General features: G+C 35.2%; 1 protein-coding gene across 1 annotated transcript in view; it reads right to left on the reverse strand.

Annotated features, from left to right (window-relative positions):
- LOC120633878 (rho GTPase-activating protein 7) overlaps positions 1-23,817 on the reverse strand; it is an 85,075-nt gene extending 61,258 nt beyond the window's left edge. The window contains exons 1-2 of the mRNA XM_039904258.1: positions 23,214-23,817; positions 16,221-16,292 (exon numbers count right to left, since the gene is read on the reverse strand). Coding sequence (XP_039760192.1) covers positions 16,221-16,292; positions 23,214-23,250 — 109 coding nt within the window. The 5' untranslated portion in view covers positions 23,251-23,817. The remainder of the gene's footprint in view (positions 1-16,220; positions 16,293-23,213) is intronic.
- Positions 23,818-26,230: the final 2,413 nt, after the last annotated feature.

Consider the following 26,230-nt stretch of genomic DNA (forward strand, 5'->3'; position numbering starts at 1 on the left):
TCATTTTTAATATATATATTATTTATATACGAATAGTAGGTGAACTACCGCACGTACTTCTTTTGATGTATTGAAAAATATATCGATAATTTTTGGCATTTCCGACATCACTACTATCGTTTTTTTATTTAATTTAAAATCGTATTGTGTCAAAATAGCATCCGTAATATTCAGAAAATCGCGGAGGTAACCTGCGCCGGGTTTATTACGGTGTATATTCACGGTTGACTGGACGGAGAGGGGGTATTCACTCACCCGGACTCATTTATAACAGTTAATCGAATCCACGGACGACTGCCCACCGCCCTTTGTGTACAGTTAATTGACGTTCTGTCAACCAACCTAGACGAAGAGCTAGGGATCGCTAGAATTACAGCATTCGTCATATAATTTGTCATTAGGTAGTACTAGTAGAGTTTTTTGTGACAGAGCTCGTCTGGGGAAGTGCTTATTTTTGCCTGCAGGGTGTGGCGGTTTGGTCTGAAGGGTGTGGTAGCCGGTGTAATTACACCTTACTCAGGGTGATGGCACATGGCGCCACTTTGTGATCCTCGCCCAGCAGGGCTAGCACGGACAGGAGACATAAATTATATCCCCCGATTATATACCCTGACAATATAATGAATGTGTTAACCTGCTAAAGAACGAGGACATTATCCCCGGAGGAGGAGTTTATCCCCGTTTACTATTGTACTCCTTCTAGCTAGACGAGCAGCACGGCACGTGCATTAAAAAAAATTATGGCCCTGGGGAAAAAATAAAAATTGATCTGCTCCCACAGTTATATCAAAACTCAGAGCACTGACGCACAAGTGTAAATAATATCGAAAAATAATATGTGTAATAATAAACGGGGGTAAACTTCTACTATTCCATGTTTCCGTGCTTTAACAAGTGGACACGTTAATTATATCCATTGTAAGGGGGCATAATCGGGGGGATATAATTTTTATCTCTTGCCCGTTGGCTAGTACTGCTGGGCTAGAAAGGTCAGGAGACATAAATTATTGTCCACTTGCTAAAGAACGGGAACATGGAATAGGAGAAATTCAGCCTGTTTATTATTGCACATATATTATTTGGATATAATGTCTATTAGTGCGCCAGTTATAAAGTTATATAGATACATTTTTATCCTTTCCCGGGGATATAATTGTCTCCAGCCCATGCTGCGAAGTGTTGGTCTTTATAGTCGACGGTTTTACATTTAGGTGGGCCATCTTCGCTGTCAGTTTATTTCAGCTTATTTCCTTACCAGTATTATACCTAAATGCAAAGGAGTGTTTGTTTGTTTGTCCTTGACGCACTAATTAAGCGACCTATCAACTTGATTTTTAGCACGGATTTAGTTGAAAGGATGTAGAGTGACATAAACTACATTTAATCTCAGGAAAACTGATAATTCCCACGGGATTCGTGAAAAACCATGATTAGCGCGGATGAAGAACTCAAAGCAAGTTATTACTATGATAAAGAAGTTATATTAGTGCAAATCTAGCGTTTAGCAACTCTATAGCGACAGGTATCTGAAAGGTTATAGTAGCAATCGACTACTGCTCACATTTCGACAGCAATACGGATTATTTTCGCATGTCACGTGTCAGTTACGACAAGGTATTAGGTTTGCTTAGAATGGTACGTACGGGCGGTTTGATTGACTGAAGTATTTGTAAACTGTGATTGAATTGCTAACTGAAACCTATCTGAGATATATGGATGACAATTCTATGGAGGTCGTGTAATTTTTTCACACTTTTTTTTAAATTAACCATGCAGACGACCTACCTGATGGTAAGTGGAAAACCATTGCCAAGAGAGCAACACTTCACAGGGCATGCAAGCAGTGGCGTGCACAGCATACAGCAGGAAAATTGCAAAAACGGCGAAAATCCGCCTCCTGTACGAGTAATATATAAATTTTAGGGTATGCAGTGCTTTTGTGCATATATGAAGTGCACGCCACTGCATGCAAGAAGCACGTCCTGCAACATGCCGCCCTGAGTCCATCAATTTGAGGCGCAGGATAAGAATGGGAGGTTCGAATTTCTAAACGAACAAATAAATTTAATTACTTAACCTTTCTTGAACATATTCATAGGCACTAATGTGGGAGGGGCTTCGATAGATAAGGTAGGAAGAAAGGTATAAAAGGAGACACATTTGGCGAATTTTTCACTTTAACAAGTAAGCATTGTAAGGTCAACATCTCCTAAGGACGCTCCGGTTTCGGAGCGAAACGTTCGTAGAGGGTACATTGCCGAAGATCTGTTTGGAGAGGAGTATAAGGATTGAAGAAAATGTAAATAACACCATACAGATTCGCCTGCTTTTCGTGGACTATATCAAATTAAGCTTAATTTTCATAACATACGAAGCGTAGGTGTTAAGCCTCATGTACCGTCACCGTGTAATTCTCATGAAATGTACGCATCAAAAGTGCCACCTATGGGCCTACTAGAATAAAGATAGTTTTGGCTTTGACCTTGACTTTGACTTTGACTTTGTGCCTGAAATCACACCGTCAACCTCACCCCCCCAGAATGGATAACAGCTATTCTGCTTGGTGGCAGTACTATAATTTCTACATTTCTATTATAAACTTCAACAACTGAGCTATTGCCATTTTATGAAACCGCTTCTGCCCAAATCTTCACGCTTTATTGGAAATCAAAGAGGTATATATTGCATATCTTCTATTTTTTTTTCTCTAAACAAATTGAAGTTATAAGCTTTTTGTGACGAAAAACTGTAATATTATTTCAAAATTTAATTCGTAATCATTCACATAGAACGACACGGCGAAAGCTGGCCAATTTAGAGAGTTTTTTTTAACGTTTTTATTATTTCCCCAGTTATATTGATGTCGCTTGTTTACATCGAATATAATTCATAGCCTTTGTGATGAAAGTGAGAGGGTAGGGCTTTAAGTTTTCGCTTAACGGAGCGAAAATTGAAAATAACACCGTTTACTTGATATCTGTATATTATAAGTATTCATATTTCATATGTATTATAAACATATTCATCAGTCAACTTAGTACCCATAACACAAGCTACGCTTACTTTGGGGCTAGATTGCGATGTATGTATTGCCGTAGTATATTTTTTTTTTTTTTTAATATTATGAAAATTTAGCTTATTTTGCTATACTCCGCGAGAATCAGGAGAATCTGTAGGGTGTAATTTATAATTCCACCAATCCTTATACTTCACACTAAACAGATCTTCGGCAAGTACGTTTCGATTTGGTGTCGGAGCGAAACGTACGTAGAGTATAAGGATTTAAGAAATTAAAAGTTACACCGTACAGATTCTCCTGCTTTTCGCGCAAAATAAGCTAAATTTTCATAATATACCATGGAATTCCTCAAAATACTGCCTGCTTCTATCCAATACCTTTTACTTGATGCGACGTTGGTAAAGTTTGCATATTACATTACGGATCACGAGTTCCTAGGATCGATTCCCGCGCAGGGGTTAAAAAATGTATTGTTAAATATTTGTATTTATCTGTTAAAGTAATCTGGCTTCATCATCATCATCCGCAGCCTATTAACATCCTAACTCCAACACTGTCTCTCATAGGAGAGACAGTGTTAGAGCATATACCCGCTACGCTGCACCAATGCAGGTTGGTGGGCTTGAACGTCTTCTACCAAAATTAAGTGATAATAACTAAGACCGACAATTTACGTCACCTTACGGGGCTTACACCGTCAACTTGTGAACTCCGGGCCGGTACCAAAAACGCCTTAAAAGAAAATACACAACACCTTATATAATTTGGCCCGACCCAGGATTCGAACCAAAGACCTCATGATCTAAGGTCACTGGAAGGTTTCTCAACAATAATTCGGACATACACCGACACAGATCGGTCATTAGCGCAAGTGCCATAATAACGTTATTCGTAATAACGTAATAACGGTATATAATCTCATTAAACTCCAGTTAGATAATATATTAGGTATAATACCACAAACCGCAAACGTTTATTAACTAAATTGTGTCTAAATTACTAGATCCGAGTGTGTAAAATTTACCACACACCACCACACCATCCGTAAGGTCTGCGAGGCACAATTTTAACTAAATTACTGGTTCAGAGTCAGCAATATTCATCTCACACTGCCGCAAGATCCGCGAGCGATTTTTAAATGTTTACCTTAGTAATCATTAAAGGACCAACATGTAGTTATTAAAAAAAGGAAGCCAAGGACAAACATGTAGTTATAAAAAAAGGAGTTAACCTTTTTTATGTTTGTCCTTGGCTGAAATCTTACTTGCACGTGGTTTACATCTTATTAGAAACTGAAATTTGAACGACTTAACCTACTTTTAGTTGATCGCGCATTGCCACAAGACTTTAAAATCCGCGTTGATAATAAGAATGACATCAGTGAATGACATTTGGCTGGTTCTCGCGCGTCGTTGTAGCGGTCTATTAATTTTCTTACGGCTCGTGCGGCAGTGTGTGATTACTTTTAATGGCACAAAATGGGTGGATGGCTACGAATGTGGCTAGTAACCATTCTACCGGCATACCGCCCAGTGATATAGCGTTGCGGTACGGTGCCGCGTCTAAACTGATTATGGGTATCAGCTTAAAATAACTGCCATACCCCATAACAGGTTAGTACGCTCTACCATCTTGGACTACATCATAACTTACTACCAGGTTAGATTGCAGTCTGGCTCTTTTGCAGTGTAATGAAAAAAGCTTTTTCCTAGTTGGTAACCGCATTATTTATACTAGTGATTTTTTTCAATGCGTTTCTCTTGCAGCAATGTGCGATGAATTCAACGTAGTGGAATTTAGTGTTATTGGAAATTTAAACAAGTTTGTATTGCAGTGTATGAACCATGACACAGCTAGTATTTCGAACTCGCTTTTGTTAATTATTCACTCTAACATTGCATGTACCGATTGTTCAAAACTGTGTATGGTAAGATACCATCCTTAAATTACGTCACACGTTAAGGAGGGGGTTGACGAAGTGTTACATTGCGTGACAGGGGATGGGAGGGGTTTTAAATTTCGTGACGTCACATTTACAAATCTGTGTTAAAAGACGAACTTTGCGCTGTTAACGAAATACTCAAAAGATTTGCAACTCTATCCGTATAAACATAAGATTGTATTTATGTAAGATCTTAGACGATTAAGTTTTCTTTATTTAATAAGGTAATCGTTTTTTGTTTTGTTGATTTTTTGAAATGTTTGACATGATTTGCAAAATGTGTGACGTCACACTAGGGAGGGGGAAAGTCTCACAAATGTAGCCAGCTGTGACAAGGACGGGGGAGGGGTCAAAAGATCAAGAAATTCGTGTGACGTAATTTATGGATGGCCTCTTATTTAGTAACTTACGATTATTTTACCACTAGACAATCACGGTCACGTAACGATGATGGACTATTGGATAGGAAATCGGCTTCTCTTTCGGGCGGCCGAGTTCGAATCCCAGTATGCACCTCTAACGTTTCTAAGTTATGTGCGTGAAATATCATTTGCTTTAACTTACTTTGGGGCTAGATGGCGATGTGTGTATTAGAACATAATATTTATTTATAATGTGGTTGAAACAAATCGAAAAAAAAAATTACCTACTACCTACTCTAGTTTCAAGAGGTAAAAAGCCATTACGTCTTAGAGTAATCTGTAGCCACTTAACTCGCACGTTTCACAGCCAAGGTTAGACTGCACATGCATATAACCGCATATAAAGCGGCTATTGTATTCTGATTGATCCAAATCCCTGGTAACACACTCCGCTGATATAATAAACGATACCGTACCCAGTTGGGTTTCTTGTGGGCTTTGAGACGAGGTCATAACTTGGACACGTTGTTGTTTTAAAACGATGTGCTAGGAGTTGATCTTGACGTAGGAATATTTTTGGTTTGGAGGAATACAGACCATGCTAACGTTTCTCACTATTGTATTATTTTTGCAAAGATGTGTTCGACGGTATTGCTCTATTTAACAACGATGAATTTAAGAATATTTGGTTTGGGAGCAATGTAAACTTGAACGTTGAAATCTTTTTGGTTAGGTGGGAGCACAATAACTACTTTTAGTTAATAAAAAACGTAGGCTTATAGAAAAATCTTATTATAATATTAAGGATTACATGTATGATAAAAAAGGTTTCGTATGAATTTCTCTAACTTCATTAATAAACATTAACTCGACTGTGAGATGGCGATAACAAAAAAACCTGGTTAAGTTTGTTGTGGGCTCTTCTTAGACCAGGACGCGTTTGGAACCCTCCTAGCTTTAGTTTTAAGTTAACGAATGCAGTTATCACCATCACTAACATTAGTGTTAACATGTTAAATGTATAAACGCTTCATAAGTGCCTGTGATAAGGTCTAAACGAATAAAACATTTTTGAATTTGATCTTACTCGGTCATTTAACCACTACCTGTTTGCTAGCTATGAGGGTTTCAAACACGTTCTTATCTAACAAGATGCTCAGGAAAATAAGGCTGGGTATTATTTTTGCTTTTATTATCTCACTTTACTATTACATGGTTTATTTAATAGCAACCTCGTGATATAATAGGACTGTTTTGAAATAACTGCTTTCAATGTTACCATGCCTATGTTAATTTTTCATCGACCTTCTCATCGAAATTGGTACAGGCATTGGGTAAAAACGGCTAAAATTTACTTTAAATTTTCTTAAAGATCGGGTAAACCACATATTAATCTGTATTTCAGCAGCTCGAGAATTGCATAAAACCTAGTAAGATTTTTTAAATATTTCTAAACATCAATCTTTTAAAAAAAACGCTGCATTAATGTAATAGATATAACTTTTTATGGTCGCCCTTCCCAAAAAATGTGAATTTAGTGTAAAATTCGGCACCTCAACGTAAAATTTCGCATCCCATTAACAACATTTGTATAACGAACGAGACCTTACTAAATATTAATTCAAATAAGACAGAAAAACATATGGAGTTAACTTATAATAAAAAATCACTTACATATTTCTTAATAACTTAATAGTTCACTATCACTAACACAAACTTTTGTTGAACACAACTTCATATTCAAATTTAGAACTACGCATATAATTTACACCAAATCACACTAATAGTCACTAAAACATGTGTACACCCAACCACACACACCACAACACTGACATACCTGAATGCTGGACAAATAGGGACAGATAAAAAATATTTTTGACATATCTGTTTTCGTTCTGCTGTCAAAAATTCCGACCCCCGCCTTCTTACTTTAAAACCGACAACTGCCTCTGTTATTTTCGAAACTCTTACGTTAATTGAAATAAGGAATATAATTGATTGTATTTTTTTTCAATCCGCAATATTTTGATTCCCTGGAACATGTCACGTCGATGCAAAAACGATTTAATCAATTTTGAATAGTAAATTCATTAAGATAGAGTCTATAATTGATGTTCTCTTGTATGTTTGAAGAATTTAGTCATTTAAAAGGATCGTTTACCTGAATGATAAGGCTAATCGCTTATGTTTTGTTTGCATTATATTTTAGTAAGGGAATGACATAAATGATATTTTGTCTATTTTATGATAGGCCTACCTAATTTATTTTTATTTACAAACGTATTAGGATTTGGGGTAAATAAGATAAAACTATGTCGCTAACTCTAATTCTAATGTTATTTTAATTTTAACAAACCCAATTTATGACAAAAATAAATTTTGACATGGGAATTTGGAATCGTACATTGGACTTGGTGTTCCGTAGTTGTAAATGCAAACCATTGTCTGGGCATGTAAAAAAATTAGCAGCACAGCTTCATGGACTTTAACTAACTAACTAGTGGGCGGTAACTAGCAATGACCGAAGCCTCTCAGTAGAAAAAGTTTTTTGTATCTTACATAAAAACACGTAGCAGTGATTTAATCTGGAAGATAAACACTTGATGCCACTATGTACTAAATCTTAGTTTAAAGAAACATACATCGAAATATTCGGTATAATGTGTCTTTATAATTATTGTATTAACATACATTCGAACAATTAATGACGGAATGAAATATTTCTTTTGGAATTTCATTATCTTTAGTTAATTTCATTTGTAAAATTCTATCGCATAATATAAAAAAAACATTTTAAAATATGTTTAAATGAAAAACTAAAAAAAACGTTCAAGTCATTATTTTTAAATTTGTAAACAGTGCAAATTGTTCACCTAAAAGATCTTAATTTTTTATTTATAATTTCATTATAAAATAAATAGAAACTTAGAAACCTATTGCTATGTTTTTATATAAAACTGTTTAATTTCTTATGTTTTTTATTTTTTAGGTGAATAATTTGCACTGTTAACAAAGTTAAAAATAATGCCTTGAAGGATTTTTTTAGTTTTCATTTAAAAAGTTATCTTTTAAAATGTTTCTTTTATATTATTCGATAGAATCTAAGTAAAAAATAATCATATAATAATATTAATCTACGGAACACTACGAGTATCAATTACAACTGTAACTTAAGTAGGTAGATATTTTTTTACTATAGTAAATTCCGTCACTTGTCAAAAATATTTTAAGGCGACCGCCTTTTTTTTGACAGTGGCAACAAACACTTAAATTGTCTTGTAACCGTGAACTATGGGGTTTACAAGTATTTCATTGCGCTTGTGAGTCTATGAGTTCTATATTTAAAGAACAGTACCTTTTTTTTTTACTACAAATTAGCTCTAGACTGCAATCTCACCTGGAGGTAAGTGATTATGCAGTCTAAGATGGTAGCAGGCTGAACAATTTGGCATAATCGGGTGGTAACTAGCCATGGCCAAAGCCTCCTACCCGACCAGACATGAGAAAATTCAGAAATTATAAATTTGGAAAGAATGTTTGTATATATTTACGCATATATATACCTATTAAAGGTGATTTTGTAACACTTGACCCACTTGTCACTTATTATGTCCTCTTCAGTTTGGTTGCCTGGCAGATATCTCTCTTTTTAGCGTTAAGGCCGGCTTAATGCAGCTTTTTCTCTTATTTATCCTTTTTGAATTATATGTTTACTTATAATAAAAGAATGTTTGTATATTTTTACGTATATAAATATCTATTAAAGCTATTATTGTAACACCAATAACCCACTTATTAATCATAATATTATCCTCACAACTTCAGTTGCGATAAAGTATACTTTCTTCATTTTCTTTTTCTTTCTTTCAAGACTAAAAAAACGAATGGAGTCGTCATTGTTAAAGAATTTTTATATGTTAAGGTTTTTTTCCAGGATAGACTAAAAAGTCTGCGTCATGAAGGAAGTAAGTCGAGCCTTTCACTGGAGTAAGTATCAGTAATGGCTTAAAGCGGTTATCTTATCAATGATAACAATTCTCGCAGTTCAGGTATCGTACAGTGTGACTGCCGCATGCAACGCCAAAAGCATCTTCACAACTCCATAGAGTTAGTGAGTGGGTAGAAGAGGCTTGAAGAAAGGCCCAAATCACAAATATGTAGATGATACATTGTGCATCTTAGGGCCAGTCCGATAACCGTTTATATCACTACACCAACAGCGCACTAAATTAGTTTTTAAAGTATTAAATTAAAACTGTACGACCTAATAACATGCTGTAAGGGGCAATGTTTATCTACATAAATATGACTGTCTAGATAATAAATAGACTTTTTCCAAGCATTAGTAGTTCATTCCTAACAATTAAAAAATCAAATATTAGTTTTTCTATGTTTTTCTGCACAAAATGTGAAATTATTTAGAAGGGATATGGTTTCACGGACTATTTTTTACTAAATACCAGTGTTTTGTATAAAGAAGTATTTATTTAAGTCCATACGTAAAGCACGTGGATAAAATAGATCGAAAACGTTTCTTTACAAATACCTGCTCGAATTACAAATAACATTATTTCAGGCTGAAATCTTATAATGAATGAAGTATAATGGTGAAATAATTATTAAAATCGCTTCTAAATATTAAAAGGAAGTAAGAAATGTTTCCTGACCTGAACCTGTTTGGACAGGCCACTGAAGGTGGCCTGTCCAAAGCAGTGCGGTGTTAATAGACAGATTTTTTTCGTTTGAAACAATCCGATAGTTCCATTCACAACTGTATGATTTCTAAGCTATGTAATGTTATGAAGTGAGACTGAGAACTATTTCTATCGTTATCGTAAATCATTTCCTACTCAAATAGTATAACTTTTGAGGACTTTTGTAATATTATTATCGCATTTTTTACTGAGGTTTTCAAGTGATCCTTTTGTTTTCTCCGTAAAAGCTTTATGCAACTTTTTGAAAGTAATACGTAAGTCGGATGCGATGATAAAAAGTTTAAACGAATGTCGCCAAAGTATGGCGCCATGCTTCTCATATTTTTTTTTGGAATACTGAGTTTTGGCTGTCATCTTTACCTATTGAAGTTCCTCTGTCAAGCTTCTTTTATTAACCGACTTCAAAAAGGAGGAAATTTTGAATTCGTCGCAATCTTTTTTTTTATGTAGCATACATTACATACGCGATTACTCGATTTGAAAAATTCTTTTTTTTTTTTTGCTTTAAGAGCATACTATCCAGGTGGTCCCATTTTATCGAAATCGGTTGAGCTGTTATTAAAAAAACAACAATAATGTAACCCAAAGTAACAATTTTTTGCTTTTTAGTTCTTGGGCGTATGTTTAAGTCGGTGTTTTTTTTTTTTTTTTTTGTTTTATATCTAAGGTCTTTTATTTCCTAAGGTTATTAAAAATTAGCGCTTAACTGAGTTAACTACAACCACACTTGATGATAAATTGTGGTGCAGTCTTAAATAAAATTTAAGAAATTCAGTAGTTGCTCTTTTCCAACATCTCTAACTTAGCACATAATAAACACAGATAATCGGTTTCTACGCAACATCGTACTGGAACGCTTATTCGCTTGGCGGCAAGTCTTTGCGGTAGTGTGGCATCTAATCTTAACAGAATACCATTAAATCTGAAGATGTTTTATTTTATTCCGCTACAAGTTAGCTTTTGACTGCAATCTCACCTGAGTAAGAGACGATGCAGTCTAAGAAAGAATAAAAAAAAACAGCCAAGGCCAAGGTTTCCAACAGACAAGTACAAAGAAAATTTAGAAAATATAAATTTCCAAATTGCCCCGGTCAGGGATCGAATCTAGGAATAATGAAAAATAAAACAGAAAGTGCACTTAGTTACGTTCACAATTTAAAAAGAGCGTTACAACCGGACAACCAAACTTTTTAACAGTTTAATATAACTTCAGCATCACGTATACATATATAAAATAAATACTAGGGCTACAGATATTAAGACAAGTAAACTTAACAATTCTATATGGAATGTATGGTTCATATATCTCAAATAGGCAGGAGTGAGTGCGCATATTGTGTCCTCTTCTCAAAGGATAATTTGGTTGATATTGTCATCGGCAGACGTTAGAATTGTATGGACATAATATTTCATACAAAATGTTTTTATACTAAGAATACTTTTCTTTATTTTTTCAGAAGAGTTTTTGTTAAACTATGCATTACGAAGTAGTAAATGGGTTCGATTCCCAAGTTAGGCATAACATTGAGACTGAGTGTAAATTAAATTCCAGATATTTTATATACATTTTTTTAAAGTTTCCTTGCTGAACACCATGATATAAAGATAACGTAATAGCTTAATTTCTAAGCAATTTTTCATTGTAAAGTCAACATGTAACTACACCGCGTAAGATCTGGTGGTGTTACGATGCAGTCTAGAATAGTTCCTTTTTTAATTACTATTTATTTACTGATGCAGGTAAATAGGTGTTGCAGAAAAAAAATGGAGATCTCAAGTGTACCACGCCAAATTGGCATGCAAATAGTTATCAGGGAAGTATTTAAATTTTAAGTGACGTTACAACTAGGTACAATTAAGATATTGGAAATTACAATAATATTAATTACAATTATGAAATAATGTTTATAATAATACAAACATACAATTAATAAGTAACAAATTACAGCTGGCTGATTAGTTATGATTTGCCTTAATAATTTCTTATTCAAAACGTCACGTCAAGGTATATAAGGGGGTAACTAGCCATGTATGATGGATGAAGACTTGCACCAGGCCAGGCTAGAGAAAGTTCTGGAATTATAAAATTTCAAAATTGTCTCCTCCGGGGATAGCACCCGGAACCTCTCACTTATCACAATGATTACCACCGCGCCAAGGAACTCGGCAAAAATACGTCTAGCACTAAGTTGATAGATGAGTCAGACAAAAAAAGCCTTTTATGTATAGAAAGAAGCCTTATTCTTGATACTTTATGCGATTTCCATATACTTACACAAAGTTATAAATAAATATGGTTAAAAGGAAATATTTGTCACATGTATGACAAACTAGGAAATAAAACAGAGAGTTGTCGAGTTACACCATGTCTAGATTAAATTATGTATGAATGTGTGACGTCATATCGCTAAACGGGCGTGTCAGGACTTGACGGTGATAAAACACGTCATCGCTTAGTTGGATGATGTTAAGAAGATGTTAAGTCGGTGCAGATTTGTGTCGGACCATATTCCACCAATCAAGAGTTAGATCAATATCTATAGATACTAATATTAGAGAGAGCAAATTTTTTCGGGCAAAGAAAATTGCAATAATTTATCTAAAGTAACGAAAATTTACCTATAAAATTTATTAATTGGCGTGCGCTGAGAAAACTATTGCTGTTACATAAAACTTCAATAGGGATTATTACAGACGGTTCCCGTGGGAATTGTGAAAAAGAATTATTTCTTATACAATCTATGTATATAAAGAAAGTTGTGTTATTTATAACCCAAGAACGGCTAGACCAATTTTTCTGATTTTTGATATTTCGGATTCCTCGTAGACCGGAATAGTATAATAAGTATTAAAATATAACATTCATAAAAAAAAATTGTCCGCGGTACGAAGTTCGCCGGCACAACTAGATACTAAAATGCATAAAAACAAATAAATTAAAAATATTATGACATGACACTTTGTCGATCAAGGTTTTAATTTAAAACGTTCATTTAATTTAAAATTCTGTTAATTTTTAAAAGATAATTAAATAAAGGTTTTTCAAATAAGGAAAATCATATATTTTTCCTTAGCCAGGCATCTATGTTAGAACGGATTATAAATCACTTTGACATAAATGCATATAAATTAAACATTCTTGGATTTCGTATTACTCATATAATCTTCTAAGAACGTGACGATGGCATGGCTGAGTTTCTCTGGGACGGTCAATGTTAATCGATTGATTTCAGCTCATAAAGCTAATATTAAGGGCTATTATAGGGGGGGTGTTCAAATCAAAGCGCGCAGCGGTGAATGATAACATCGGTAGGAAACCTGCATGCCTGAGAGATCATCTTAATGTTCTCACAGGCGTGAGTCCACCAATCCGCACTGGGCCTACATGTTGGACTAGGGCGTTAATCCCTTCTTTATTGTGGGAGGAGACCCGTGCCTTGTGTGGCCGGTAATGTGTTAATGTGATGATAACGGTGTTAATAATAGATTATTCATAGTAATAATTGATGGACAAAGCAGACGGAAAACAAATAAATAAATGGTGGTGGTAAATATTTCTTAAATGAAAAATTCATTGTAAAGTCAACTTCTCCTGAGGATGGTACGGTTTCGGAGAGAAACGTTCGTAGAGTACATCGCCGAAGATCTGTTTGGTGTGGAGTATAAGTATTGAAGAAATTATAAATTACACCACGCAGATTCTCCTGCTCTTCGCAGAGTATAGCAAATAAGGCTTAATTTTCATAACATGGATTTCTGCCGCCCTGTGTCTACCAACCTGAGTTGTAGATGTAAAACCTAATGTGCTTATAATAACATCGGAAACCACACCTTTCAGACCGGGACGCAATAATGCTTTGTGCCAGAATAAGCATGACACTTGTACTCCCCCTCGGATGAGGTCAGTCACAAGAAGATCTACTAAACTAAAGATGAGAGAAAGAATCAAGAAATGATCATAAATTAGTGTCATCTGCATATCGTCTGCGAAAGGTACAGAAGTCGTTTGTGGGATTGAGTATACGCATATACGTATATTTATAATATGATTCCTAAGGTGATTTTGGACCTGCCAATGCATAAGTTTAAGGAATTTGTTAAAACACATTTATTACAGCGAGGTTACTATACAATTGATGAATTTCTTAATGATCCAGAAGAAGAAGCATCCGGCTCCGCTTTCAGCTCTCACAAGATAGAAAATGTAAATTGTTGATGTTGGAAAAGAGCAACTGCTGAGTTTCTTGCCGGCTTCTTCTCGGTACAATCTGCCTTCCTAACCGGTGTTAGAGTCAATACAAACAGACAGACTTGACGTTTCAAAAGTGTTTATATTGACATGTGCCTACTTGAAATAAATGAATTTTGAATTTTGAATTTTGAGAGAAGAAGACTAAATAATCCTGGACATTGTTTTAATTCTATCTAAAGATCATTTAGATGAATAAATATTACATAGTCAAACATTTATATCTTCCACATAGCCCTTATCGTGGATAGAACCCAGCATCTCGACAATAAAAAAAAATGAAAAACAATAAAAACGCGGACAAAGTCACGGGCAACATCTAGTTATTTACAAGGCGTATCCATATTAAAATACACGATGGAACGAAGAATAGCGTTCAATTGAGAAGGATTTGGCTTCATCTCTGCAGCTGAACTTCGTTACTATTTCAACATACAGAGTGTTCACAGTTCATCAAAGTTTTTTTCGAATAACTTTATCGAACTTGTCCCCAAATTTCTGCTATGAACCTTTAAAGCATAGAACCTCTATGTGGCGGTTAGAATATGGCTATTAAACGTATGCCTGCCAAAGCATACTAACCTAGACAAAGCCATTGCTTTCGATCAGGCAAGATAGTCAGTCGACTTGGGTGAAGACACTATGTCGTAAACAATGTCGTAATAAAATTTCATTGGATCGAAATTAAAATTCCAAACAGTAATTAAAATTCCTTGCTTTCTAAGTAATATTAGGTATATATAAGATTGTAACCATCATGATGGAATTTCGCGGTATGATATAAGTGATACAGTAAAGGAGACAGGATTTTCATTCGGAAAAAAGGACTGTTTCCGAGGGATGGATAAATAACTTTTAAGAAAGGGACACACCTAAAATTAATACCGGTGAAGTCTGCTGTAATCGATGACAAACTGCCCAAATATGCTCTAAAATATGCTTGGTAACGGTTCGGTCCTCCGATATTGACCTGACGATGAACCATAATCGCAAATATAATTTTCTATAATTGTTTGAATCGATTCCTGTATCTTGACCTAGGCAATTATTGCACATTTTGCTTTACTAGATGATACACATTAATATGACAACACCCTGTATATCTGGGACAAGAGACGCATCAATGGATAAGTATGATTAATAGATGCTTGGGGCAGGTCGGGATCCTATTTAACTAAACTCTTCCTTAAAGGACTTTGACAACGCAGGCACAGAAATAAATAAAATAAATAAATAAATATACTACGACAATACACACATCGCCCTTTAGCCCCAATTTAAGCGTAACTTGTGTTATGGGTACTAAGATGACTGATGAATATTTTTATATATAATATACATAAATACTTAGAATATACATATAAACACCCAGACACTGAAAAACATTCATGCTCATCACACAAACATTTTCCAGTAGTGGGAATCGAACCCACGGCCTTTGACTCAGAAAGCAGGGTCGCTGCAAACTGCGCCAATCAATAATATATTATATATACACACACACACACACGTGTATATTATTATGTATTATAATATTAAATGTACCACCCTGCGAAAAAGACGTGCCATGCAATATTATTTAGAGTTCCGGTACGATGTCGCGATTATATATATGGCTAATAACTGCGATACTTCAGACAGTTTAGCCCGCTAAGAGTATGACTGAATGAATGAATGAATGAATGAATGAATACACTTTTATTGTACACCACATAAACATAAAGTAAAATTATAAATAAAAATTAAACAAAAAGTATACAATTTGTCGGCCTTCGCTACATAGCGATCTCTTCCAGTACCATCTTAGGCTGCCTCATCACTCACCATTAGGTGAGATAGGCCAAATAAAGACGAAAGACGTCTTTTCCTGTTGGTTTATTGTACATTCAAAAGATACTACAATAAAAAACATAAAAAATCAATGTCGACTCACCTTCGTACATCTGCGCATATTGAGGGAAGCCAGCTGCCCGGAGCCATTTGCAGGCCTCTGCTGCTTCGATTTCTGTAACAAAACAGATGTCTAGTAAGAAGAGAGAGATAAGAGAGAACAGAGAGAGCTTTATCAGGGATTAATGCTCTGTGCACACAACAGCTTGTTGTCTTGTTATTTTATTGATCTTTGTGTACTAGCAGTACCTTTTGTATCTGTGTATCGTTCGGAAAGTTGGATTTTTTGCACTAGTGTTTTTTCTTGTTCTTTTTCAGTTTACCGTTTTTCCTATCCATCCAAACTAAAGAGTTTTAATCAAACATTTTATTTGAGTATTTTAATTTTATTTTATATATATTTTTTAATACATATTTATATATTATATTAGGTTAGAGATGTACCTAATAAGATGACTTTAACACCCACCTAGTTTCAAACTTAAATCAAGGTTAGCTATGTTCATAAATGCAAATGATTGATTTTCTTTTATGGTACATAAATATTTCATCTTATCCTAATAAATTTGTGACGTGTGAGATGAAATTAAAATAATTCAAGAGGAAATACAAAACAATGTAACGGACGAGTTTACAGAAAATCTTTTTCTTGCATGACCATTAAATTCGACAGGGCTAACACAACCTTGTCAAAAACAACCAACCCTCGTCCGAAAAAGTTATTTAAATTCCACGCAGCGTGACGTTACGTGATATAGAAAAACTGAGTCGTCAAAACAATGGTTTAAACATTTCACCTCGCTTATAAATATTAATAAGTTAAACCACCGTTTGTCGATCCCTGGTGCCCTTGGAAACTGTGGTTTGCTTAGCTTCAAGAGCTGGTGGTAAATTTTGGGTAGTTACTTGAAAAGCTGGATGTTACGTATTGTATTTCAACGTGAACGTACGGCAATGATTTTATTTAGATTAAAATATCAACATTTTATTATCAGTGGTATTTTTCAATTGTTATTAAAGTTATGATTACTGAAAATGATAAGATAACTTTTTGTAATGCGTCTTTGTAAATTTATTGTATAGGTATATATTCAAACTAATATATCCAAGCAATCTTTTCAGTCTTTCTTAGTGGTACTGGTATAAAAATTCCTACCTTCGTATATTGAGATGATGATTATATTAACTTCTTATATATATACATGATTAGATTAAACCTTGATTTTTTTGACGTGACAACGTCTTATAATTCGATGGAGCCGGCTGCACGCACGAAAAAACATGACGTATGCGGCGTTACCTCGCTCTGAGGCGTTCCATTCAAGGCTTGAAGTGCAAGCGAAAGCGTGGAACGAGCGACAAAGAGGCACAGTCGGCCTCCGTGTTCGACATCTGTCTCTCTCCTACTTGAGTGAGCGTTGCGTCCGCGTGGACAGCTTCCATACAATAATACATTTACATGTTTTCGGCAAGGATGAAGTGCAGTGAAAAGTGAATGTGGTGTCAATTGTTTATAGCAACGATAATATCTATCAAACAAATAAAATTAAAATTTTCTTTTGAAAAATGCAACCACTCCATCAGTATTTTCTTACGACGTTGTCACGTTCAACTATCGTCAGTAAGCCGACTTTACAGACAACCAATTTTTTTTATTCCACTACGAATTCACTCTTGACTGCAATCTCACCTGATGGTTAGTGATTATGCAATTTAAGATGGTAGCGGACTAACTATTTAGGGGTAAGTCAGTTATGTTAATACCCCCCAATTCGGTTTTTACAAATCGTATCAGAACGCTAATTCACTTTTTTTACGACGCACGTAAAGAGTCGTGTATAGACCTAGCATGCGGGCCATGAGAAAACTATTCTACCTCGTATTTTTCCTACAAAGATAGACGAGATAATAGGTAGACGTAACACTCTGGTGACGCGACTTTGAAAAAAATCAGTTATTGTTAAGCACCCGCACAGTAAATTCCCACTAACTCTCCGACTATAAAGGTATAGGTCACTAGTGGCGGGTCTAGGTACAATGGTTACGAATGTTTCATACAGGGCAAAGGGCCAATCAGCTCTATTGTGCGTTTGACGGCAACTAATGTCTAAATAATAAGTAGGAAAGTACACTTTGAAGTGTGAAGACTTACCTACTGCTAGTAACAGCATACCGCTTTTATAATTATATTTCTTAAGTGATATAATTTCTTTATTTTAGTAAACTTTCAAGAACGTTTCACATTTAGGTACATTATTTTGCAAAAAAAAATATAAGAAAGGAGTGTGATTATGAAATTCACATTACATCATCGTTTGGATTATATTATAGTTATAAGGACATAATATTATGGTAATTATAGGCTTTAAAGGATTTAAAGAATGGGAGTGGATATTTAAATGTTTTTGTGATAATAAGGTCGGTTTTCAACCACAGGGTGCTGACAGTAAAGGCACGAAGCATTTAGATGTGATAGATTTCTCTTCCTCCGTAATCTGTTGTCATACGACAAGGGATACAAATGTATTTTTCATCAATAAATATATTTATAATTCGTGGTATAAGAATTAATTGAACACACAAAATACACCAACCGAAAATAATATTTACAATACTATAAAATACGTTTTTCTATTTTTACTAGTATTTTCGTATCGGTAATAGGAAGTAAACGGAAATTCCAAATTAACTTATAAATATATAGCTACATAATGAAGAAAAAAACCAAATAAGTGTAAATAAACATATTTTAACTTAAACCTTTACCAAAAATAAGGAATATCAAAGCATATACCGTATCCAATTTACATAACTAATTACGTAACCCAATGTTAAGGTCGCGAGAGGTCTGCATTTTAAGTGCTGCTGCGTGTGGTAATTTTTCACCGGAACTGTGTACTGAGGGCGCCACAGGTTCTTCTTTTTTGAAACTGTGATACGGTAGAAGAACTGAGTACTATTCACGCTATTGTAGCTCTTATTGCTAAAGTGTTACAGTAATTTTTAGGGAATATGAAAAATTTGCTAAGTAGGCTTACCATACAAATATTACATTCGGGACATTTTTTTTTTAATTTATTAATATAATAATGGGTGAAAATTTAAAACGGTATGCACCTTATTAAAAACGGCAGATAGTTTAGTCGTTTAAATCTATACCTCTAACGGGTTAGCCCACGACTATTTTAGACTTCATCATCGCTTACCATCTGGTGAGTTTGCAGGTAAGGACTAACCTATATTTATAAGCTTTAATTATTATTATTTTTTTTATGTCTTTCACATTTGATTTATAAATATAACCTAAAATAAACAATTTAAACTAGATAAAATCTAAAACGTCTTCTAAACCAACGCAAAGAGGCACAGTTCCAAAGATGCTGGCAGCATTGCCCCTTTGGACGGCCGAACTAATTCGTTGGCCAAGGTAACTGCCCGCTCTAGGATCACCTCTTTTATTTTTAATTTATTTTTAATATTAAAATCTCTGTTATTCAAACTAATTTCCCATACCTACTGTTTTTGTAGCACGTAATTATATTTTGAATGAAATTTTATAGGTTTAAATATCGCTGTATTGAATTTGTGTAACTAAATTTAGATTTAAAGAACATTAGCAGCGTCATTCCACCATTCCGCACTAGGCCACCGTGGTGGACTACGGCCTTAGCCCCTTCTCATTGTGGGAGAAGACTCGTGCCCTGTACTGGGCCGGTAATGGGTTGATATGATGATGATGAAGATGATCAGCCTGATTAATATTACAAAATGGATAAATGCACATCTATTTATCTTTATTACCACTTTGGCCTTTCGGATGTTTAGGGTGTTCTTCATCTTGGGCCTCTCCACTATTGAAGGTTGGCCATATAATTTCCTGTCTTTCGCCAAACGGAAATTGTTCTACGTAAATTCTCAAATTTTTCTACGCCACTACTTCCTTCTTCTACCGAGGCTTCTTGCCCTCAACTTTGCCAATCATGACGGTCTGAACGAGACGGTGCCGTTTAAGTCAGAGTACATGCCCCAGATAAATGCCCACGACTTGTTTCTTCTACCTACGCTTCTTGCCCTCAACTTTGCCAATCATGATAGTCTGAACGAGACGGTGCCATTTAAGTCTGAGTACATGCCCCAGATAAATGCCCACGACTTGTTTCTTCTACCTACGCTTTTTGCCCTCAACTTTGACAATCATGGTGGTCTGAACGAGACGGTGCCGTTTAAGACTGAGTACGTGCCCCAGATAAAGGCCTTTTCTGCGTTTGATGTTCAGAATTTGGTCTTTTTTTTTACAGATACGACGTAAGAATACATCGTTCCTTATTTTTAGACCCAACTTATTCGCATCATTCTTTGATAGCACCAGATTCCAAAGGTCTCAAATTCTCTAAGTATCACAATTACATAGAACTGTCGGTCAGATTTATGTGTCTAAACGTCCCTAATAATCCGCAATGTAAAGGTCATTATGGTGACCCTATCTGCCACTGGTCTGCTAGCTTGAGATGAATCGTGGGCCACCATCTCAAAACCCGATAAAAAGAGGAGTGAAGCTTTTAGTTCGTGAGACGTAATTTGTACTTGTTGAGACATTTGTTCACGTTCCACTTGATAGATTTTTGTGAAACCTATTATCGTTTGTCAGATGAAATACTGGGCATCAGCTCTTTTTTTATGTATTCCACTACAAGTTAGCATTCTGACACTAAGACTAACTCTGTTTGTTTGTTTATTACCTATTGACGCCTCAACCTCTAAACATATTTCGATAAAATTTGGCAAGGAGTGCATAATTAGGATTTCTATTTCCAGGACTGTATCCTAGAAATTGTCATAGCACATTTTTTATCTCGAAAAATACAAGCATTTGGGGGCTTTAGAATATATAGTCTTTGCTAGTTACTTTACAGCTAAACCGTTATTTACTAGCTTTTACTAGGTTGCGCCACACATTACACAAGCATTATCCTGGAGTTTCAGTTATTTGAGCATTGAGTTATGTGTTTAATTACATACATACACTTGACGACCTAGGCGGCCTGCTGAGCTTCTGCAGGGCTAGCACGAGCAGGAGACAAAAATTATATCCCCCCGAATATCCCCTCACAAGAGCTATAATTAACGTGTCCACGTCCACCTGCTAAAGCTCGGGAACAGAGAATAGGAGAAGTTTAACCCCGTTTATTATTACACACATATTATGTGTATAATATTTCCACTTGTGCGCCAGTGCCCTGAGAGTTCATACAGCTGTGGGAGAAGATAAATTTTTATGCTTTCCCCGGGGATATTATTGTCTCCTGCCCATGCTAGCCGTGCTGCAGTGAGCTCGGCTGGCTGGAGTGACCCAGCGGGGAGCCGTACCAGTGGCACTACGTACAACGGAAGGTTCCAGACCAACCAAGTACGGAGACAAGCCCAGGGGACAGAAGAAGAAGATGTGTTTAATTACCGGGGGCGCTGGGTGTCAGCTAATACTTATATGCATAGCGTTAATAATGTTGTAATATGTTTAGTAATGAAGATGTTTTCTCTCTTTCTTTCTTCTTTCATAGAGATGTCTCGCATCCCGGTCATGGATATAGTATACTTTTTAGAGTTTCAAAAATCAAATAAAACGCGAACCAATTTGCGAACAACAGCTAGTCATTAATGTCTGATTAAAAAAATAGAGGCTGTCATACGTACTGCCACCATATAATAAAAATGGTAAAACGCATAAAATACCATTAATTAATTAATATATAACTAAGCTCACTGTATGATAGTGTCGTATATACATTTTATTAGTGCATACGAGTATATTGAATACGAATCTGCGTAGGTGTATATGCGTTCATTCGCATATATAACTTCGCATATATTCAAATATGTGGCCCAACACGTCAAGAAACTATAAGTTTTTTCCCTTCCAAAAATCACTTAATACGACTAAAGGAGTTTTACTTCAAAAAGCCAATGTTTGGTTAAAAAGGCTGATCGACTGTTGTATTTAGAGTCGAATCTTTCGTTCACTTTAAGCATAATGATGTTGTCACAACAGTCATTAGGTACTAATCGTAATGAGTCCAAAAGTTAATTTGAATTTCCACTAATATGATGAATGCGAAAGTGTGTTTTTTTGTGTCTCTTTCACGCAGTAACTAAGGATTTACAAGTTTTTTTTCTGTATGATTATGATTCTATATGATTTTGCCTGAACGCAATTTTTTTTGAAAATGTTGATGTTGGAAAAGAGCAACTGCCGAGCTTCTTGCCGACTTCTTTTCGGTAGCATGTATCTCTTTTAAACCAGCGCTATGATCACTAATAACAGCTGTTTCAAAAGTGTTTATATTAAGCTTAATGAAAATATATGAAATTTGTAAATTTTGTTAGAGGTTAATGCGCGTGGTATCATATCATAGCTCTTTTATCACAACTTTGATATCACCTCTTTCTTTTTTTGTAATTTTATGTAAGGTATCTTAAGTTTTTACATACTTTTAATCCCGGAAAATGTACACAAAATATATTAATATTTTGTGTACATTTTCCGGCAATTATTTTGTTGGTTAATGTTTCTTACATTCAATAATTTTCTCTAGGAAAGTGTGAATAGACTGACTACTGTAACTATTCCCACTCACGCGAGACTCAAGGTCACAGGCAAAGATGGTAGAGAACATTTGGTAGTTTTTAGTACCTAGCTGAGAGTATTTAGTTATCTAATTTAACTCTATTAACGATATATTATACTAAGTAAACAAATATTCAAAATAATGTAAACAAAAATTATTTTAGGTACAAGGGCGTACGAAAGAAGTGTTTAGCGTGCGAAGGGTTTCTTTACAATTATAACACCTGTAATTATTGAAATATTTAAAAAACTCCATCCAACAGTATCCTTACCTATCTAATTAAAGTATATCTCTGAAATTGGCCAATGAAAGCGCAAAGATCTCGGAATCTGTTCATATGTAATTTCGGAAAGCAGTGATTCGGTCAAACAAATTTAAACAAAACAACAAGAAAATAAAATAAGAAAAATCACCTGTAATTTGGTCCGGGCTCAGATTAGGAACACTCATTGCCTAGCACTTTACACTACACACTAAACAACGAATCGGCACGCGCAAGCGCATCTCCATAAACACTGATTCATCACACTTTCATCACAACAAAAAAAAAAACTCGATCACTAACAAGTTAGTTCGAAGAATTAACACGTTTTTAACGAACAAATTTTCTCTAAAAAGTTACACAACAACCGGTTAAAATACCTACACTATACTAGTTAGTAATCAAAGCTTATAAATTTCAACGCACAAGCGGAACACCTGTTCATTTTCCAATTTTGTGCATACAAATTAACGTCAAGTTTGAATAACGTTATAACGGTATATCACGTTGTCACACGTCGTTTCAGTGTGAACTAGTTCACTCCAAAATCAATAATGCACATCACTAAAAAGAATTCGAACGACATTCGAATATTCGAACAAGGGGGCACGACAACTTAGACGCAGAAAATAACGCGCTTATACAAATTTATAGACTAAAAATCGATATCACTAACTTCGCGGTACAAAAAAGTTAAAAGTTTTTTATTTACAAATGGAATTCCACGGTTGAAAGAAACAAACGCGCGTGCACTTGAGGCGTTGCTCTAGAATGAGATTATCAGTGTTTATCATAACTAGTCGGTACTTACGTCCTTTAATCGCTGACCACGTCACTTTGCTAGCGATAGCCGTGCGCCTTTGAGTTAGGAAAAACTGCGCTATGTTTGATGGGGCAGTTTTATAGCATTTAAACGTGCCAATTCGCAACTTAAGATCAGGTGACGTACCTTCTTATTAATTCTACGTTGGATCCGATTTTAAGACACGGTTTTTTCTTTTAAATTTCACAGTTAAATTATATAGTCAGCAAGGTTTAGTATCAGAGTATCTAAATAGTTATCATTTACTTAATAGGGACTTATTTTCGTCGTCACCCTTACGATCTGAAGCTGGTGGTTGAAAGTAGCTTGATGAGAAAAGTGGATGATCTATGTGTGTGTGGAAGTTTGTGTGTGGTTTTAGGCTATTGATGATCATAATAATGATATTAAGATCAATCATAGTAGATAGCTGTCATCAGTAACTATCATTCTTAGTCATTAGTTAGTATCCTGCTGGTCATGGGCCTAATTATTTAGAGCTGGACCCCTACCGAATCTCCAATGCTAGTCTGCGGGCTATGCGGACAGTCTGCTCCAGTAAATCAATATAACTACAAAGTTGGATTATTACAGTCACTGAAAAATTGGCACGTCTATAGAAGCTTTAAGAATAGGAAACCTCGCGACATGTTTGATGCGGCAGTTTTGCCTAAGCCGTAAATAATTACATAGCGCAGACGTCGTTAGGTGTTGTTATGTAAAGCGAATTATCTGTTACGTAATATCAAACAAGATAAAACCATGTTATCTGTCAGTTCGTTGGTCGTAGACAGATTGTGCTCAGGAAAAATATGTCACATTAATTCGTTTGTATTACAAGCAAAGATTTATGTATAACGATAAAAAACACTGAATGTTTGGCTCACACTTTTGTTATAGAAGAAAATACTAGCGAAATGTAGTCCAATGATCTTTTGCACGTCTCATAAGCGAAGCGGTGAGGTGGGTATTACTGTCAGTGATTCTCCTACTTAAAATGTCACTTTTTTATTCTTTATTGCTTTTATGAGTGAATATAAATAGACGAATGTTGAGAAAAAACACTATTTTTAACACTCATGATATTTTAAATCTCTTTTTATTATTAAAAAATTGTTTAAAAAAGTTCTGTCTTGGACGTCCGTGTGTCTGTATTCGCGTTTCCCGTATCCCGTATATATATGGTTTTTTTTATAGGCTTCATTATTTTGAGCCTATTACTTTTCACGATATAATAAGATGTAGTTTAATTATTATTTACAAATAATCTCCATTTTATTGTAACGAGTGAGATTATGAGGCGTGCACTTTTGGATTTTCCAACTATTTTATATTAAATCAGCAGACTACATGTTATGTATGAAAAGGGTTGTCTACCACGCTGGCCAAGTGTGGATTGGTGGACTTCACTCGTGTTTAAAAACTCCGGTTTCATCACGATGTTTTCCTTCACCGTTAAAACAAGTGATATTTAACTGCTTCGTAGTCAGAGCTTATAAAAGTTAGTCGTGTGTGCCGGGCTTTGAACTCGGCCCCCCAAAAGTGAAGCTGAAGTCCTAACAACAAGGCATCATCATTTTATCTCAACCACTGCACCAATCTGGCTATGTAACCATAAGGATTTGATGGCCGATTGGGGCAATGGGCAGCGACCCTGCTTTCTGAGTCCATGGCCGTGGCTTCGAATCCCACAACTGGTAAATGTTTGTGTGATGAACATGAATGGTTTTCAGTGTCTGGGTGTTTATGTGTATATAATAAGTATTTAAGTATATTATTCATAAAAATATTCATCTTAACAATTATTCATTGTAAAGTCAACATCTCCCGAGGATGCTCCGGTGTCGGAGCGAAACGTGCGTAGAGGGTACATTGCCGAGGATCTGTTTGGTGTGGAGTATAAGGATGAAGAAATTATAAAATTCACTATTCAGATTCTCCTGCTTGTCGCGAAAGACAGCGGATTAAGCTTAATTTTCATAAAAATATTCATCAGTAATCTTAGTACCCATAACACAAGCGTCGCTTACTTTGGGGCTAGATGGCGATGTTTGTGTTGTCATAGTATATTTATTTATTATTAATTAATTAATATTAAGCCAAACTGTATACGCTGTGTTGTGCTGTTATTAAATTTTAGTCCCGGAAAAGTTCCAGAGTTAAGTTTCCGAGGGATTTCAATTAAAAGCCTTTGGTACTTATGTACGGTTTCATAGCTAAGCCAAACTTTGCGAAATTTCGTGTCGTGATTCCTTGTATCTCAAAGACGGACACAGAAAACCATTTGTCTCGAGAAAATTAAGTTGATGACTAGAATATCGTATGTGAACGCATAGCAATAAATTGCAATGGGCATCACACAAATA

Source organism: Pararge aegeria, chromosome 22 (assembly GCF_905163445.1).
Source record: "Pararge aegeria chromosome 22, ilParAegt1.1, whole genome shotgun sequence".
Taxonomy (NCBI): domain Eukaryota; kingdom Metazoa; phylum Arthropoda; class Insecta; order Lepidoptera; family Nymphalidae; genus Pararge; species Pararge aegeria.